The sequence below is a fragment of the Myotis nattereri genome (genome assembly GCF_964212035.1).
Source record: "Myotis nattereri genome assembly, chromosome: 17".
Lineage (NCBI taxonomy): Eukaryota > Metazoa > Chordata > Mammalia > Chiroptera > Vespertilionidae > Myotis > Myotis nattereri.
In genome coordinates this window covers 35,503,249-35,522,204 of record NC_138092.1, presented here as the reverse complement: position 1 = coordinate 35,522,204, position 18,956 = coordinate 35,503,249, and the positions used below count along the sequence as shown (strand labels likewise).

Genomic DNA, 18,956 nt, shown 5'->3' with positions numbered 1-18,956 from the left:
AGAACAGTTCAATTAACATTTATTGATGGTTATTTCTTGCTAAACACTGTGCTAAGGCACTGGTGTATAGATACTTAAACACACAATTTCAATAGTAGGCATTAAGAAACATAATTTCAGTGTGTATTATTCATTTACAGAGAGAAGAGAGGAGGGCATCCCACCCAATTGAGAGATGAGGATGAATGGGAAAGATGTCCTGGAGGACTAAAGTGAAGTTAAGCCAAAGGGTTGAGAGAGGATATTGCATGGAGTGGGAACAGCACGAAAAAACACTTATGAAACAATGTGAGAACAAGTACTTCAGCAATACAAGAGCACCTGTTAAGTTGGTATACGAGAGGGGGAAAATGAATGCATTTCAACTTATAAACACTGAGAGACACCAAATTTTCTAACATGCTTTCTACTCTGTGAATGTTTTAGAACTAACTGTAAACATGATTTAGGATTAAACAATAAATTGATTAATGTTTTGATTTTACATTTTAATATTTACCTTTTGAAAGAGGGCATGCTTCATCTGAACAAAGAAATCTTGCTCCTTGTGTATACTTGGTTACAGTTGTCATTGCAATCACAATCCCTTGCATCATATAAAATCTTTGAGATGTATAATCAAGTTGAAACTCACAAAAATTAAGACTATAACTTGGCAGAGAAGGTAAATGTGTTAACTTCAGCACGATATTAATCTAATAAGAACATAAAAATTGTATTAATAAAAACTGCAGATCCAATTGGACTTGCGTTATAATGTATGTATATTTGTAGGGTAAATCAAGTAAATGATTTGTTAGTGTTATTAGAAATAAAAATTTTAAACATAAATGATATTTAAATATACAATTAAAGATGCAAAACCCTTAAAATCTTACATTTTAATTGAAAATATAATTTTTAACTAATACTTTTCCCTAAAAAAAACACATTTCCTGGATATAGTCACTGAAAAGATATAAGACATTTCTACTGCCCAGATTGTGATTGCTAAATATAATTTATCACTAAAAGGAATCAGGTCCTAAGGAGAAATGGCTGATTCCAGGTCTGGGGCAGAAAATATACCAGATGGATCTGGTACATCTCCTTGTGCTAGAAACCAAGGGAGCTCTAAAAAACTAATGAGTCCTAGCTGGTTTGGCTCAGTGGATAGAACGTCGGCCTGTGGACTGAAGGGTCCCAGGTTCGATTCCTGTCAAGGGCACATGCCTGGGTTGCGGGCTCGATCCTCAGTAGGGGACATGCAGGAGGCAGCCAATCAATGATTCTCTTATCATTGATGTTTCTATCTCTCTCTCCCTCTCCCTTTCTCTCTGAAATCAATAAAAATATATTTAAAAACACACACACACAAAAACAAAAACAAACAAACAAACAAAAAACCCCCAAACTAATGGGATGGCCCTGGCCGGGTAGCTCAGTTGGTTAGAGCATTGTCCTGATATGCCAAGGTTGCAGGTTTGATCCTGGTCAGGGCACATACGGATCAACCAATGAATGCATAAATAAGTGGAACAACAAATCAATGTCTCCCCCTCCCCATTTCTTCTCTAAAATCAATCAATTAAAAAACAACAACTAATGGGATGGGCCCAAAGGGGATAGGAGCAAACTTTAAGGGATACCCAAAGACCAAAGGTAGGATAATAAAAGCATCAAAAAGAATGACAAAGATTCATTGAAACATATCAGATATACTTAAAAATTCATGAGTTCCTCACAATTATTTTCAAAAAAGAACAAAAACAAAAATAACTATTGGTTATCATTAGAGGCTAGATTTCAACTCATTACTCTGATAATTCATAAATGGAAATAATCAAATATTTATTCTGCCTTTCTTGTACAAATTGTATTTCAGGGTAACCAAAGAGATGATGAAAGAAAACTTCTATTATAGAATAATTTCTGTTAATACATTCTGATGGATGCTAAAATAGAAAAATCACAATTTTGCAATCTTAATGAAATAATAGATTCTAGGTAATGATCATCAATGGCTGCAAAAACCTTTAGGTGGAAGTTGATAGGGAAACTGTATATTGCAGGGATCTGGCTGACATCACCTAAACTCAATGATGAATTGTGGCATTGCTAAAATGGGACAACAGGTCGCAGAGTTCTCCTAATGAAGTGTAATATGAACTATGAAACTAACTATGATGCATTGTTGTCAAAATGAGTTGAATCTGAATCTAAGCAAGCCTTTAGAGCCAACTTCTATTTTCCAGATACATGGGGTATAGGGGGACAAGTCAAATACCACAAGATCATATCAGTTAACTAGAGATTATGAGACATTTTATAGAACAATTAACTAGTTTCTTTAAAAATTCAATGGTATAAAAAGGGAGGGGGAGAAAAATGGCTCTAGACTAAGAGAGATTTAGTGAGATGTAAAAACCAATTAGAATGTGTAGACTTTTGCTTTGACCCGGTTTTGAACACATTAACTGTGAGACATTCTTGAGGCCCCAACTGGGTAAATTTAAATACAGACCAAATATTATAATGATACCAAGAAATTATTGCTATTTTTATAAGGGGTGGTAATGTCACTGTGGTTATATAAGAAAAATGTCCACAATTTTTAGAGGTTGATACTAAACTATGTAGGGGTGATATAACAGAGTATCTGGGACTTGTTTTAAAATATTTCGGAAAAAATGTTGATGATGCAGGCATAGCAAAATATTATAAACTATTAAATCTGAGTGACAGACATATGCAGGTTTGTCATATTAGTCCCTTTATTTTGGGGTGTGTTTGAAATATTTTATTATCAAAATGTTTAATGTTATAAGTGATAATATAGGAAACAAAGAAGCGTATGTAAGATATTCTATTGAACTTAGAAAATTTCATTTTAATAAACAAAAAAGAATATAAAATATTTATTTCAAGTCATTTTAAAAGTACTGTATATGTATTATCTTTGTTTAATTGAACTAAAACTTACTTGAGTTTCAGTCTGTAATTGTCCAATTAATGAGAGAGTCTTAACAGCAATAAAACAGACCTGTGATTTCAAACAAACAAAAAAGTTACCAAAAATTTCATGTGGCATAAAATTATTTCTTTTTTTAACTTACTGACTGAAAAACTTCAGCAGCTTTTACAGGATGATGTAAAATGTGATTTCCAAGTTCAGCATCTAATTCAACAATATCAGAGGGGTTTATTAAAATATTGAATCGATAGACAGCATAACTTTGTTTTGAATCTGTAAAAATACACAAATATAAAAATGAGGATAGTCATATGTAGGTATTTATTTTAAAGTTTCTAAAATAAAGTTACCTTTGCTAAACATACCATTATAGTATTTGCAATCATTTATAAACTTTTGGAGCCCTCCACTTCTGTCAAGATAGATAAGGGCTGCCTCTTTCATTTTTAGATTTGACATTTTCTCCTCTTTAATGATTCTTCTCTGTTACTAATTGATTAAACCACAATGGCTGGTAAAGACCACAGATGACAAAACCTAGAAATAAAATTAAGTAAAATGTACATTGAAGACCTCTAATAAAACTTTACAGGCTATGCAACTTAACATTGGCAGTGAGATAAAACAACATAAAATTTCCAACTTTTAGAAATCCCTTGCCGAAACCGGTTTGGCTCAGTGGATAGAGCGTCGGCCTGCGGACTGAGGGGTCCTAGGTTCGATTCCGGTCAAGGGCATGTACCTGGGTTGCGGACACATCCCCAGTAGGGGATGTGCAGGAGGCAGCTGATTGATGTTTCTAACTCTCTATCTCTCTCCCTTCCTCTCTGTAAAAAATCAATAAAATATATTTAAAAAAAAAAAAGAAAAAAAAAAAAAGAAATCCCTATCCAAAGGGAAACAAAACTGTGTTTTCTTTTGCCAAATCACATGTTTATCAACACTAGGTTATAAGGGTCTCTACAAGATTGCAAACTTAATTATTTCTTTCAAACTTAATTATTTCTTTCTTCAAACGTCTCTTTACAAAGTAGGTATTAAAAAAATGCTGCCTGAAATAAATATTAGATGATGAGGTTCTCTAGGTGTTGTTTAAAAAAAAATGAAAGCGGCAAAAGTTATTTCATAAATTCAATCTAAGTTACAAAGTGTAGTTAATCTACAAAATCTGAGAACTTGGTACTAGAGTCCAGTAACTAGACCCAGCATTTCTAGGCTGCTAGGGGAAAATCAAAATGAAAGAGTTGTATCAGATGATAAAACCTCTTCTGGCTTTAAATCTTCAATAGCGACCAACATAAAACGTTAAACCATAGTAACAAGAGTGGAGAATGTAAAATTCATTTAAAGAACAGCAAACATAATTGGAAACAATATCTGCCAATACTTGTGTTAGGACAGATCCTGCCCTAACCAGTTTGGCTCAGTGGATAGAGCGTCGGCCTGCGGACTGAAAGGTCCCAGGTTCGATTCCAGTCAAGATAATGTACCTTGGTTACGGGCACATCCCCAGTAGGGGGTGTGCAGGAGGCAGCTGATCGATGTTTCTAACTCTCTATCCCTCTCCCTTACTCTGTAAAGAATCAATAAAATATATTAAATAAATAAATAAATATGTATTGGGCATTTGCTATTTATTGGATACCAGACTGTCCTAGGCACTGGGGATACAAATGAGTAAAAGATGTTTTTAGGCCTCCTACTACTTGGAGTTTAGGCCACTTTTCAAAGAAAAGTAACTGAGACTGTCCTTTCCGCTATTACGTAGGGGGAAACTTCAGAGTCCATTTCTCTGTGGCCATACGTTCCTATAATATATCTTAAAGCGTATGCTGTGTTCAGGGCAATACATGTGTGCTTCATTAGGACATAAGATTTCTGGGGCTGAAATAAGGGAGGCTATCTATAATCATAAAAGCATGATATGCAAATTGATCGAACGGCTAAACAGCAAAACAACCGTCCGGACGACCTTCTGGACGAAGCCGGGGCGGTGAGGGCCGAGCCCCTTGTACGAATTTCGTGCATCGGGCCTCTAGTCCTATATAATAAAAGCCTAATATCTAAGTGTCTGGTCGTCCGTTCAACCAATCAAAGCATAATATGCTAATGACAGGCTAAGGCCACCCAATCACTGGCTATGACCTGCACTGACCACCAGGGGACAGATGCACCAACTGGTAGGTTAGGTTGCTGCTGGGGCCCAGCTGATGGGGACTGAACAAGACGGGCTGGACATGCCCTGGAGTCCTCCTGCGGTCCCTCCCTGGCTGGCCAACCTCCCGCATCCCCCCATCCCTGACCCTGCACTGGTGGGGTCCCTCGGCCTAGCCTGCACCCTCTCACACTGAGGGACCTCCCCCCCCCCATTGCACAAATTTTGTGCACAGGGCCTCTAGACCAGTGGTTCTCAACCTTCCTAATGCCACGACCCTTTAATACAGTTCCTCATGTTGTGGTGACCCCCAACCATAAAATTATTTTCGTTGCTACTTCCTAACTGTAACTTTGCTACTGTTATGAATCGTAATGTAAATATCTGATATGCAGGATTATTTTCACTGTTACAAATTGAACATAATTAACCCCTAGAGTGCCGGGGAGCGCGATCAAAGCTTCAAAATGGCGTCCAGTTCTAAGTCTGCTTTTATTAGTGATGATGATATTGCTAAATATGTCAATGTAGTAAAGGTTTCCTTAGGTTTTTGAATATGTAACTTCATTTACTTGCAATTCATAATTTTTTCCTAAACTGCTGTAAAATCAGCAAAAATGCCTTGGCAATTTTAGCATCGTTCCTGGGATACTGGTTGGCACTCAAAGGGTTAAAGCATAGTGATTTATCACAAAAACAATATATAATTATACATGGGTTTTCCGATGGTCTTAGGCGACCCCTGTGAAAGGGTTGGTCCACCCCCAATGGGGTCGCGACCCACAGGTTGAGAACCGCTGCTCTAGACGCTAATGAAATGATTGGGTGAGACCCAACCAGAGTATAAAAACTTTTGAAGCCCGTGGTCATCACACAGGCGATGAAAAGCCAGGAACGTTTTTAACAAGTGATCCGCAGGTTATTTTGGGAGCCAGAGCCCGCCGTCCATGGGCTGGAATAGAGGAAGAGTCCACAGTTTCCAGCCATTGAAACCGTCCTGACAGACGGACAGCGGTCCGACCTGGGGCATCAGGAATGAGCTGGCGCAGAGGAGATGGATTCGACTTTGATAATTTCACGCCGGACCCGGTGACCAGCCCGCGTGTGGATGTTCCACACCCAAACACCGAACCCGGAGAAGAGGAGGAGAATGTTCCAGTTCATCGGAGACAGGCACCCAGACGAGCACCAGGACGCGGTGACTCCGGCCGGACTCAGTAGCTTAAGCCCGCGGGGAAAGCAGAGGTCCGGGGCGGGGGCGGGGAAAGTGGAGAAAAAGACGTGGAAACGCGCGGAAAGCACTGATGAAGCGAACGCGGATCCAATTCTAGCCGCCGCCTCACAGTCTAGAGAACCCAAGCGCCGGTTCCCTCGGAACCGGAGCGGGCGGGTGTTCGTTCCGGGCCGCGCCAGCAGGACATCACCTCACACCCAGCGCCGCCGAAGCGACTCCGGCCTCGCACCCAGGGTCCAGGGCCCCTCCCACGCACAGCGCCCCCCTCCGGACCGCGGGCCCCAGCCCCGCAACGCGGGCCCCCGCTCCTGCGCCCACAGACCTCCGCCAGCCGCGCGCCGCCCCAGCCGGCGACACAGGGAAGCCCGAGCGCGCACGCGCGCAGCTTCGGTCCGTTGGCGGCGGCGCGGGGGCTGCCGGGACAGCGCCTCCCTGTCACCAGGGCAACCGTGCCCACGGGCGCTTCGCCCCTCCAGTCACTCCCCCTCTCTCCCTGCAAAGCAAAGCAAAGCAAAAAAGATAGAAACCACTGGTGGTCCTTTTATCACAGGCCGGCAGTGCCCATGTTTGTTGAAAAAAATAAAAACTTTCCTAATGGGATGCAAAATGGTGCAGACAATTTGGTAAACATCCCGGGGGCTGCCTTAAAAGACTAAACACAGAGCTACTAGATGAGCCAACAATCCCCAGCCACATAGTATACATATACATAGACACGAGAGGATTTGAAACACACAAAAATTTATGCAAGAATGTCCATCGGATTGTTAATAGTAAAAAAGTGGATAAAGTGTGGATGGAGTCAATTGGCCATAAAAAGGGATGAGGTCCTAATACGTGCTACAACATGGATAAGCCTTGAAAACACTATGCCAAGCGAAAGAAGCCAGACACAAAAAGCCAAATATTGTGATTGTTTATATGAAATGTCAAGAATAGGCAAATTTGTCAGAGAGAAGGTAGTTTTCCTCATATAGATCTTACACATATTTTATTAGGATTTATACCTTTTTTTGGGGTGGGGGTTGCTAATGTAAATGGTGTTAATTTCAAATTGCTGGTATATAAGAAAGTGATTTTTATATATTAACCGTGTATGATGCAATCTTGTTGTAATCAATTAGTTCCAGAACTTTTAGAAGTTCTATTGGATTTTCTACAAAGATACTCATCTGCAAACAAGAACAGTTTATTTGCTTTTGATATCTAATTTTTGATATATGATTGAGGCACACTGCTAGGGGATATCTTAAATAAATTGCTAGCATTCAGCATCAATGTATCAGTAAACAAAGTAAACTGTTCTTGTTGCACTATTACTATCATTGAGGCAGAAGAAAAAAATTCAACACTGTAAGGCTATACCTACCATCTGGGAAGACCTACCAAATCCAACATGATCAAATTTGACCATGTGAGTGGGAGTTTTTCTGTATATAAGCCTCTGGATTCCATGAGTTAATACAAACATAAAAACCCATAAATGCTGACAACCCATTATAGACTTGCTCACAAAGATTTAACTAATATTGAAGGGGAAATCTCTGTCCCCTAATAAAAACAATTATGAAAATACATTAGAAGAAATGCTGAATCCATGATATATATTCCTGCAAAGGAGAATTTACCACAAAAACTCCCAAGTCATGTTTGCATGCAAGGTTTCTTAAAATCACCGTGTCTGGTTCTTCCAATAAGTGGGGTCATGTAGAGTGATGTTATTCTGTTTTACACTAATCCTCAAGATTCATATGGTGACCCAGCATTATCAAGACATTATGTAAAATTAACTTTTTTAGTATAGGACCCTTTGGTTGGCTATTTTATTGCTATATCATGCTGAGATTATACTTCTCTATTGGCTTTTTTCTTTGTGTAACATCGCTTTAAATTATTCTCCACTATTTTGACTTTGAATACCTAAAAGGTAACATTTTAAGACAGCTATATTTCTTTCTGACTTATCTCCGCAAAAATCAGTGTAATGTAAAGAAATAGTAAAATGAGAAGTGTTTTTGTGTAGGAAACCTTTCACCTACTGAGGAATATGTTTAAAGCATTATAAATGGATGATTATACAATATTGGTTAAGACACAAAAAAGCTAAATATTAGTAAATGACACAAATCTCCAATTGAAATGCTTTCAGGGAAGTTGGAGAGCAATTTCTCTTAGTATCAGGTGAGTAAAGAAGAACAAGGTGGCAGCGAAGGAAGCCTATCATGTTATAGCAGCGAATCCTTTTGAGCATCCAAACGAAGCCACATAGCAATCCCTGCCCTAAGTGGATTTCATTTACACCAAAACTTGGCATATCACGTTAAGGAATTCAAGCCACCTGAGACTCACCTGCGTACACTTTAGGGTTTCAAATAAAAGAATTATCACCTTGGGATATGGAATAATCTAGTAATTTTTACATGTCCAACTATTTAGGTAAAATTTTACTTGTCATATATATATATATTTCATTTTTTAATGATACTGTAACTATCACCAATTTTAATTTAAAATAATGACAGGCATTAGATGATCATGAATCTTTTTGCTAGTTTTATTACACTCTGTAAGATTTATATTTTTTTTGAGATCCAAAAAACAGCAACATTCTATTTTAAATTTGTTCTTAAAAATATACAATATTGCACTTGAATTTTTGGCAGTTTAATTAAGGAGTGGCTGAGTACAAAAATCATACAAGAAACTAGTCTTTATTTTGCTTTATAAGCAAAGAGCTTTGTATAAAAGGAGAACTTACAGTAGTACCAAATAAAACAAATATTTACAGTGTTGTTATTAAAGTCTTACTTCTAAAGGAAGATTCAGTGTATTGAATGCAAATTATTAATCTAAGAAAAGCACACCCCCTTCCCCCCATTCTGCTGAACATCTGTAAACCAAAGGGTATTGGTGTGAAATGCTTTTGTGATTTCTTTCTCAAGAGAAAACACATGGAAAGAATGATTGTTCTTGAAGCATCTAAACTGGGTCACTAAATTCTTTCACAATGTTTCCTACATGACTTACAAAATCTCTAAACTAAAAATCAGAATTCCAAGATAAGCATTCTTTTACAATTACAAGTACACAAGTTAGTTGGTTTTTAGTATGACTTTAAGGTCAATTTCCCATACGTTTTCTAAGATACATAAGATGCTAGGCATCTATCTGAATTATTTTTAACTTCTGTTAAACTATAGTAAAACTGTGCACATTTATATTAACCCCGAATTTGCTATTCTACTTTTTAATTCCCAATTAAGTAAATATTTTAGAAAGCTCGATATTTTTCACTTAACAACCAATTAGGGAGACAGTTTTGAAAAGCTATTTGCAAAACTAAATACCAAGATTTAGACCTACTTAACAGTATATTAAACATTCAAAAGGCCCAAAAGAACATAAATAGAATGTATTTGTAATATAAATACATGACAGATACATTCATTTTGGCACCACCTAAAAAAAAAAAAAATCCAGCAGTACTTTATTAGTCTTCAGATGTTTGGGAATATTTAAAATGTCAACTATTAAATATTTACTTTTACTCCAGAAGAAAAATAATTCATGAATTTAAATTGGTATTTCAAAAGCAAAGGATTTCCTTTTTATTGATTTGAGAGAGCGAGAGAGAGAGAGAGAGCGAGAGAGAGAGCGAGAGAGAGACTTGTTGATCCACTTTTTTATGTATTCATTGGTTGATTCTTGTTATTCCCTGAAGGAGATTGAACCCACAACCTTGGTGTATCAGGGCAATGCCCTACCTAACTGAGCTACCCAGCCAGGGCCTCCTTTTGTTACTTTTTAATTTGACCTGCAGAATGAACAGTTACTCAAAGTGTTAATTAGCAGCCAATGTGTTAACTATGCTTTTACACTGTAATCCTACCAAGACTGATTATGGCAAGCAGAGATTTATTATGGACAGGTATGGTTTCTTCTTAAACAACCACATACAAATTGCATAGTTCTGATCTGAGAACAAAGATCAAAGTAGAGTTACAAAGGCATTAATATATGTTAACTGAACTGAAATAGGCTGTTGAAAAACAGTCTATCTTGGGTAGGTGTTAGTGTAAACTTGGGAAAAAAACAGTCATTAGCAAAAGAGTTTTCTTTAAAAATAGGTTAATGCTAAGAACAATAGCTTTTAAAATTTCTGTTTAAAAATAAGCTTAATAAACAAGAATACAAATTTTAATTCCAAAGTTAGCTCTTTGAAATGCACTATTTTTTTACATACAGCAGAAAATACATTTTTCATAGTTGTTAACATTATATGTAAAAAAGAGGCACTAAACATATTTGAATATATTCACACAAACAGGAATTTCAGTCTCATCTGTACATAGGTTTATATTTGCTCAATGGTTCCTGGATGGCAAAATGTTCACAAAAATAAGTCTTCTGAAGGAGGTGCATAAGAGAAACCAACGAATGCATCGTCAGCCTCCAGTACGCTGGCGTTTACTATAGAATAGTCAGTAGACACACACACAGAATATGGAACTGTTTCTTCCGTAAACGCTGCATCAAAGTTCCTAATATCATCTGGTCCTGCCTAAAACACCAAAAAAAAACCAACAAAAAAACAAACTATTATTCACCTTAGCTTTTTCATGAATTTAGTTCTTCATTAAACCCTTCATGGATGTGTATATTGATTCCTGGCAATTTCAGCTGTCTTCTTATTTCATCATTGCTTTGGAACATTTTCTGCTTTTATTACCTAGGTGAGATCCTTCTAACAGGTAAGGTACTTGTTGTTGGGTGGGGGGAGGAGAGAGAAGGGTAAGGAGAGCTAGCATCAGAGTCCTTACCAATGTTAATATAAATCTCAGTCCCTGCAAACGACCCCCCTGCTCTCTACTCATCACCTCTAAGTTTAGAAAAAGGGTTCAGGTAGGTTTTCAGAACAGCATTTTGCATTTGAGCTCCCATTAAATGCCTGCCCATCCAGTTTCTCAACTTTGGGTAAATGAAGCCTTTTTTTAAAAAAATATATTTTTATTGATTTCAGAGAGGAAGGAAGAGGGAGAGAGAGATAGAAACATCAATGATGGGAGAGAATCATTGATCGGCTGCCTCCTGCAAGCCCCCCACAGGGGATTGAGCCCACAACCCAGGCATGTGCCCTTGACCAGAATTGAACCCAGCACCTTTCAGTTCACAGGCCGATGCTCTATCCACTGAGCAAAACCGGCTAGGGCAAATGAAGCCTTTTGATGAAGGAATGGAGGGGCTGTAAGTAAAACTGTGAAAGGTGACTCTCGTGCCACAGAGGTCACTAAGCATTCTGTGATGAGACCCTTAGTTCCAAAGGCCTAAAGGGACCAGGAAACTAGAAAACGAAGCACGAAGCACGGTGTCTGCTCAGGCTCAAAGGCAGTGGTTCTTAATCTTCTTTCACAAGCGAATGGCCTATCCCCCTTCCAATGTATGTACGGATAAAATTGGGTTGCAAATTGAGGTGATTCACCGTTAAAGCCCATCCCTGAAACTCTAGTTAGCTCTGCTCTAAGAGAAAGGGGAAGCTTTAAAATGTTCAATTCACGCCGTAGCCGGTTTGGCTCAGTGGATAGAGCATCAGCCTGAGGGTCCTGGGTTCAATGCTGGTCAAAGGCACATGCCCAGGTTGCAAGCTCGATCCCCAGTAAGGGGCGTGCAGAAGGCAGTCAATCAATGATTCTTATCATTGATGTTTCTATCTCTCTCTCCTCCTCTCCCTTCCTCTCTGAAATCAATAAAATTATATATATTTTTAAAAATAGTTCAATTCACCAAGTCTAACTGAGGTGAACAGATAGGGATTCAGAGCAGTTATTATAAGCTAAGGATATAGTTAGCCTGGTAGGTCTACAAACAGCAGAGCAGAAGCCAGGAAAACTCAGAATGTTCTATCCTTCTAAATTAGAAATTCCACCACAGGGGCAAATAGACACTAGAAATTATATATATAAAATGTCACCAAATTCTTACATATAACATTAGAAAGCAGGGGTTCTGAAATAAAACTAAGGTTTGAATTCTGGCTATGAGTTTTGCTAGCTAGAATTCTTTATATAACCTACCCTATTTCTTCTGTAAGAGGAAAGCTTGTCTCCTCTTGTGTAAAATAAGAATCCTGCCACCTGTCTGTTAAACTTGTAAGGATTTGATGCATTAATACATAAAATTCACAGAATCTGACATGTATAAGGTGCTCAATAAATGTTCTCTTGCCTGACTTTATAAATATTTTGAGAATGCCCTTATGGCTCATGGCTAGTACTGTCAGGGACAATACCGTATTTCTTATGTTAAGAGTGAGGGAAGGCTCTGTCTTCAAACTCCAGTTCTGCAACTTTCATTAAACTGTGGACAAGTTACTTAACCTTTTCTGTGCTTAAGTTCACTCATCAGAAGTATGGTGTAAAATAACAGTACTATTTCATAGGATTGTTGTCAGGGTTAAGTAAAAGAATACAAGTATTGAGAACAGTGAATGGGAATATCTACCTTATTCTAGTATAGATAACTTTTTGATCTTTGTTAATCTATTAGGTGAAAAAAACCTGTAAGGATTTTATTTTGCATTCCTTCAACATCTTTTCATATATTTAAAAGATACCTGTATTTATTTTTCAAAATTGTCCTTTGTTCATACTTGGTCTTTTTTTTTTTCCCCTCATTGACTTATAAGAATGCTTTATGTACTAAGGAAATTTCCCCCAGTTTGTTATTTGCAGTTTTTTTCATGCAAATATTTCTAAATTTTATGTGGTCAAATTTACCAATTTTTTTCTCTTATGGCTTCCGAATTGTGGGTCTTGCTTTAAAAAGTTTAATTTATTAGTCATAGAACAAGCAGGGATCCAAACCTGGAGGTGTCTGACTCTGACGTCAACACTGTTGCCATTTCCAGGGTTGCTTAGGAGGAATCCCTAACTCATTAATGTATCGGATGACACATTTATTTGCAAATAACTAAACTCAGTGGACTCTTAATTTAAAGAGAAAAATTAAATTATTCTTAAAGATCCAAGGTTCTTATTGCAAACGCTAGAAATTAGGAGCAGAAATTGTCCCTAATGGAGCCATGTCTGAAACAGTCAGTCCTGAATGAGCTAAATGAAATAAGTCAATCTACAAATACTTCACAATTATTGTACTGAAAGATTTTTTTTTATCAGTCCAGTAAAAACTATAATCTTACTGGTCATCCTGAAGTGACATATTTCACATATATTTACGTACTGATTAAATTTCACTCAGGTTAGATTTTGAGATCTTTCCTAAAATTATGATGAGCTACAGTTCTACATTTCACTAGTTTAGAAGGAAGGACTTGGATATATACTTACCACATTAGGATTAAACGGCGGTGGAATCTTCTTTTGTACAAGGTCTGTCCAACTGAGTGATTCAAAAAAGGGATGATTCTGAATTTCAAGCTAGAATATTAAAGAAAAAAAATACATTTTAAACTAATGCTGAAGAATATATTAAGTACTCACTGAAGAATTTTATGCAACCAAACCATTACCATTTTGTTCCTCAATAATTTTTTTTTAGATACATGTTTATGTTATTTATGTGGCCAAGTGGTATAGCAGAAAGACTACCTGAGTACACATGGCACACTTTATCCTCTTCACTATCATAGTTTCTTCATAGGTAAAACAGAGTTGACATTTCTGCCTTACTTAACAGGTTGTTTTAAGGATAAATGGAGAATATAAAAATAAGAGTGGTATAAAAAGATGAAAGTACTACATAGGTACAAATAATAATTATCTGAATGGGGGAGGTAAGTAAGATGCTAAGCAAGGGCGTTTTACACTGTAGGACAGAGGTAAAACCGAGATGATGAACTTTACTACAAAAAAGTATTCCGCTCTGAGTTGCTACTATCAAAAGTTGGCAAAGAACTGATTCCAGCTTTTTCCCCCTGTAGGGGGGCCACACAAGTGTATAAAGTAGGATCCAACTTAGTTTGGTGGTTTAAAAAGATTTCGTAGAGAAAGTGATGTCTGACCAGAATTCTGAAAGATGAGTAAGAATTAGCTAAAGAGTGAGGTATGTGGGAAACAAAACAAAACGGCGACAAATGAACAAACTCAGAGACGCAGACAACAGAAGGGTGGTTATCAGAGGTGATGGGGGGCAGGAGGAGGAAGAGGACAAAGGGGTCAGACATATGGTGAGAGAGGAAGACTAGACTTTGGGTGGTGAGCATACAGTGCAACATACAAATGATGTGCTATAGAACTGGACACTTATTAACCAATGTCACCCCAGTAAATTAAAACAAAAAAGAATGAGGGAGAACAATGCAGGTAGAATATGAAGGCCCTGCGGTGGCAAAGAGCTTAGCTTGGTCAAGAAAATGAGAGTCCAGCATCGTTGCAGTACAGGGCAAAATGGGACGGTCACAGGAGGTAAAGCTCAAGAGGTAAACAAGCCATACCCCTTTTATCATAATTCGGTAAACAAGTAAGTGCATGGGTTTTCTTAAATCCAGTAAGCCATTCTAGCAAATTAACTGAACCAAAGGAGGGGTCAAGGGAACCCCTGATTTATAGCCGTCTGTCGGACGCACAGGTAACAACCTGGGCTTGTGACTGGTACCTGAAATGGAGGGCTGTCCTGTGGGACTGAGCCCTTTGAGTAAAGGAATGTGATTCTGTCTCTGAGAAGACAGTGTCAGGATGGACACTATCAATTCTGGTGTCTGTGAATTGCTTGTTGCTGTGGGGAGGCCTCCACATACACACACACACACCCCTTAAAATTGCTACCAGGAACTCTTGTGTTAACGCCGGTTTCAGTAGCAAATGCTTCAGAGTGAAGAACACTTAACTTAGACATACTTACCAAGTTTCCCTCCACCGTATTATGTTTTAATTTGTGTGATCAGTTTTACCTCACAAAGTGCTTCCTCCTATTTGGTTCTTTCTAAACACTCATTGAAATCTTGTTGTGTAATAATTCCTGCTAGAATCACAGGCATCTCCTCCTCCATGTCTCCTCCCCAGAAGACCAAAAAGGCCTTGTGAGTGGCTATAAACATCTCATTATAAACACTTACTTAAAAACTGTGTCACCTTACTGGTGTCCAAAGATTTCTTGTTAGTGTAGACACACACACACACACACACACACACACACACACACACACATACACTGGAAGTTTAGCCCAGTTGTGAAACTTTCTCCACCAACGAACAGCAGCCCAGAGATGACAGTTGAATTCATCCAGGGTTGCGATTTCTGAATTCAATAAAAGGACCACGGGACACGGAGGTGTGAAGGATTAGCAGAACTGACTGAAAAGCAGACGGGAACCACAGCTGGATAGAGAACTGTTGACAGAGCCGTCTGCTGAATTGCGACGCGTAGGAGGAGAAGATCAGTAGCAGACAAGTTTGTTATTCACAGCTCAAGTTCAAATTGGCCAACAGCCCCAAAGAATTTCTGAGACATTTAAATGAACTTACAAGTTCCTATTCCTCAACAGTTCCTGAATACTGACACACTAAGATAACAAGTTACACTAACAATCTAATTACCCTGCTTAAAAAAAAACAAAACAAAAACCAAACCCATAGACTCCATAACTATCTCAAGGAGGTATCACCAAATTCTCAGGGGGGAAAAAGTGATTTCATGTTGGTTCAAGATAAATTGCACCACCTCATGTGGTCAGGAAGGACTTAGATTCTTGTTAAACAACATGATCTAAAAGTTCAGGTAATCAAAAATTTTTTAAAAAGAAGGGCGAGGAGAAAAATTTTAATAAATAAAAATCAAATAAATAATAAGTGTGAAAGCTGATGTGACAGACGAAGAGGAGAGGATGGTACTGTTACAGAGATCAACTGGAAGGATGCAAGTGCTCAGACCCTGTATAGTTCTGTACGTATAAGCACTGGTGAAAGTTGCTGGGACAAGTTATGCGTTTTCATGGTGCTCTTCTTTAAGAGCTGTATTCATCCCATCAAATACCACATAAAATAAGGCTTTATCTTCAGATGATAAATAAGCTTAAATAGAGTGGGAGAGATATACATACAAAGTCTTCTTTGGCACCGAGCCGATTTTGCCTGTCTTTTTCTAGGAGTTCTTCCAGAATGGACCAGGCTGTGAGGCTCACTCCTGGCCTCAGATTTAGGGGCTTGTGCAGAATGTTGTCATACATTTCAGCAACATCTCGGCAATAAAAAGGAGGCTGGGGAAAAAAAAAGTAAAATAAAGTTAGTGTGAACTGAACTATGCCAAAATGTTTGGGTTAAAATAGTTGGATTTGGCCTTGATCTATAGGGAGCAGACTGGGTCTGGACAAAAGAAATACACAGGCGTCTTTGGGTGCAGTGTGGCCTTCTAATGCAAAGAGATTTTCAAACCCAGCACACAGAGAGCTTAATGCATGTGTACTGAATGAATTAGGGCCAGTCTGTTCAATAACACAGGTGCCAATTGTATAAAAGTTTCAACAGTATCTGTTTTAAAGAAAACCACCACCAACCTCATCATGGGCATAATGACAGAATTATTGGAAACAGAGATCCAACATTAAATAATTTCTTGAGACTTGGGAATAAATAAATTAAAACAGAGATTGCCTGAAAAGATGAAGACCTGAAGATCATGCTCCTTCCTAAGTACTGTGGCATTATGGGTGTACTCTGCAGGAAGAAAAACTTTATTTTTTACTTTTTAAAATCTAGCTTGATTTTAATATAAGTTAATTAATGAAGTACCAGTATATGTTTCAAATGTTCCCGTTCGAATCAACTGCATTTTATATTCAATGATAATATTTTATGCTTTCAAAGTCGTCTAAAGAAATTAAAAGGACTCAGAGATATCTTAATGGCAACTATCCAACACTTAAAGTAAGGTATAAAGTGGGTTTGAGGTGTTCTAAGTCACTGGCATAACCGGAAAACTAGATCTTTTAACAAGTAGATCTTTGTCAAGAGCAAAGAAGAGACAGTGTTGGAGGTCATGAGGATCTATCATTCAAAGTTAGCAACATGAGACAAATGCTCCTAAATGTACTAAGAGCTCCCCAGTTTTCAGGGAGGAGGGAGGGGGAATACACAACAAAAAGCAGAACAAAATAACAAGCCCCAGCTCAGGTCTCAGATGATGGTGTTATTTAGCTTAGTGGAGGCAGCACCAGGGGGGATGAGTGGATGGTTCCCAGCCTGAGGCCACGGGATACTCATGGGACCACAAAGGGAGCCCAGAAAAGATTCCAACTATTTCCAAAAGGTTAAATAAAAGTGTACATTATTGCTACAAGGATATGCAAACCCACTAAAATGCCTAAATCGTTTGCTTTAGGTTGGAGTATTAACTCAATGTAGCAAAACAAATGTACTCATGTTAATCAGAAGCTCTAGCTGGGGAAACATTACATAGTAAACATCCCTTTTTTAAAAAAATGAAATCTTAAGACATGGTATATACGGTGAATGGAAGAGATAGTTCTCAATGATGGAAAAAGTGGAGCACCAATGTATTAATTAAATCCTATAAAAACAAAATACAAGGAAAAGCTCAAAAGGCATTATCTTCTAATAAATACAAACGTCTTTTTTTCTTTCCATCTTTTTGAAATTAGGTAGAATGATAACTAGGGTAAACTGAATAAAAGTGGATAATTTTAATATTACAACTATGTGTCGATTTCAATAAAATGAGAGAGGGAGGAGAATATCTGAAGCAGTAATTACTCTGATAGAAAAATTACATTTAAAAACTATTAACAAAAAAATAAATAAAGTAAAAACTATTAACAAAATGAAACGCTTTTCTTTTTGTGCATACATGGTTTTGGACTCATTTTTACCATGTTACGACTACTCTGTTAATGATATCTAAGTGTCCACAAGATTACTGAAAGAGAAAGAGAAAATGCAAATCAATTATAATATATTGGGAAAATAATGAAAGAGTAGAAATACATACCAGCCCATATAGCATTTCATACAGTACAGCACCAAGGCACCACCAATCTACAGTATTGTCATAGGGCTGTTTTCTGATCACTTCAGGTGCTAAGTACTAGAGAAAAGATGAAATATTAGTGCAACTCAATAAACAAGACAAAATTTGAAAATAATTGAGAAATTTAACAAATTTTAGGTATTACTATTATGCTAAAAACATATCTAGATTTTAAATTGGGTAATTTCATTTTATACCAGTGATTCTTCTTCCAAATCCATTGGGACATTTTTCAAAATACACATACTCAAACATTTCCTCAGAACCTGTGATGCAGTTAAGACAAACAGAAAAGGGCAGCGAATGTAGGAACAGTAATACAAAGTAGGTACTTTGCGTGTGTGGGAGGAGGGGAAGAGGAGGAAATATTTTACAAGATTAATTTATCTTAAAAATTCCTCTGGTCATTGCTCATAATTGTTTCTCCCAAAGAAAAGATTCCTAATGTGGCCATTATAATTCTTTTTTTTTTTCAATGAAAGAAAAAGAATGAATTGCATTCTTCTTAGGAAATTACAACTGTAATTCTCTAACATATTATTTACAAATGTTTAAGTTGTTACACAGCTGTTTACACTTTAAGTTATAAAACACTTAAACTCATAACCATTTCACAA

At 37.5% G+C, this 18,956-nt stretch overlaps 2 protein-coding genes across 5 annotated transcripts in view; both read right to left on the bottom strand.

Annotated features, from left to right (window-relative positions):
• Positions 1-3,507, bottom strand: part of MCMDC2 (minichromosome maintenance domain containing 2) — a 28,257-nt gene extending 24,750 nt beyond the window's left edge. Inside the window, exons 1-4 of the mRNA XM_081111635.1 lie at positions 3,319-3,507; positions 3,096-3,226; positions 2,963-3,022; positions 500-695 (exon numbers count right to left, since the gene is read on the bottom strand). Of these exons, the coding sequence (XP_080967761.1) occupies positions 500-695; positions 2,963-3,022; positions 3,096-3,226; positions 3,319-3,412 (481 nt within the window). The 5' untranslated portion in view covers positions 3,413-3,507. The remainder of the gene's footprint in view (positions 1-499; positions 696-2,962; positions 3,023-3,095; positions 3,227-3,318) is intronic.
• Positions 3,508-8,889: 5,382 nt separating this feature from the next.
• The window catches only part of LOC308533598 (serine/threonine-protein kinase Sgk3), a 104,804-nt gene continuing 94,737 nt past the window's right edge, over positions 8,890-18,956 (bottom strand). For all 4 annotated transcript variants that reach the window (XM_081111631.1, XM_081111630.1, XM_081111633.1 and 1 more), the window contains 4 exons: positions 18,301-18,396; positions 16,397-16,552; positions 13,686-13,775; positions 8,890-10,903 (listed from right to left, as the gene is read on the bottom strand). In XM_081111631.1, coding sequence (XP_080967757.1) covers positions 10,733-10,903; positions 13,686-13,775; positions 16,397-16,552; positions 18,301-18,396 — 513 coding nt within the window. In that variant the 3' untranslated portion in view covers positions 8,890-10,732. The remainder of the gene's footprint in view (positions 10,904-13,685; positions 13,776-16,396; positions 16,553-18,300; positions 18,397-18,956) is intronic.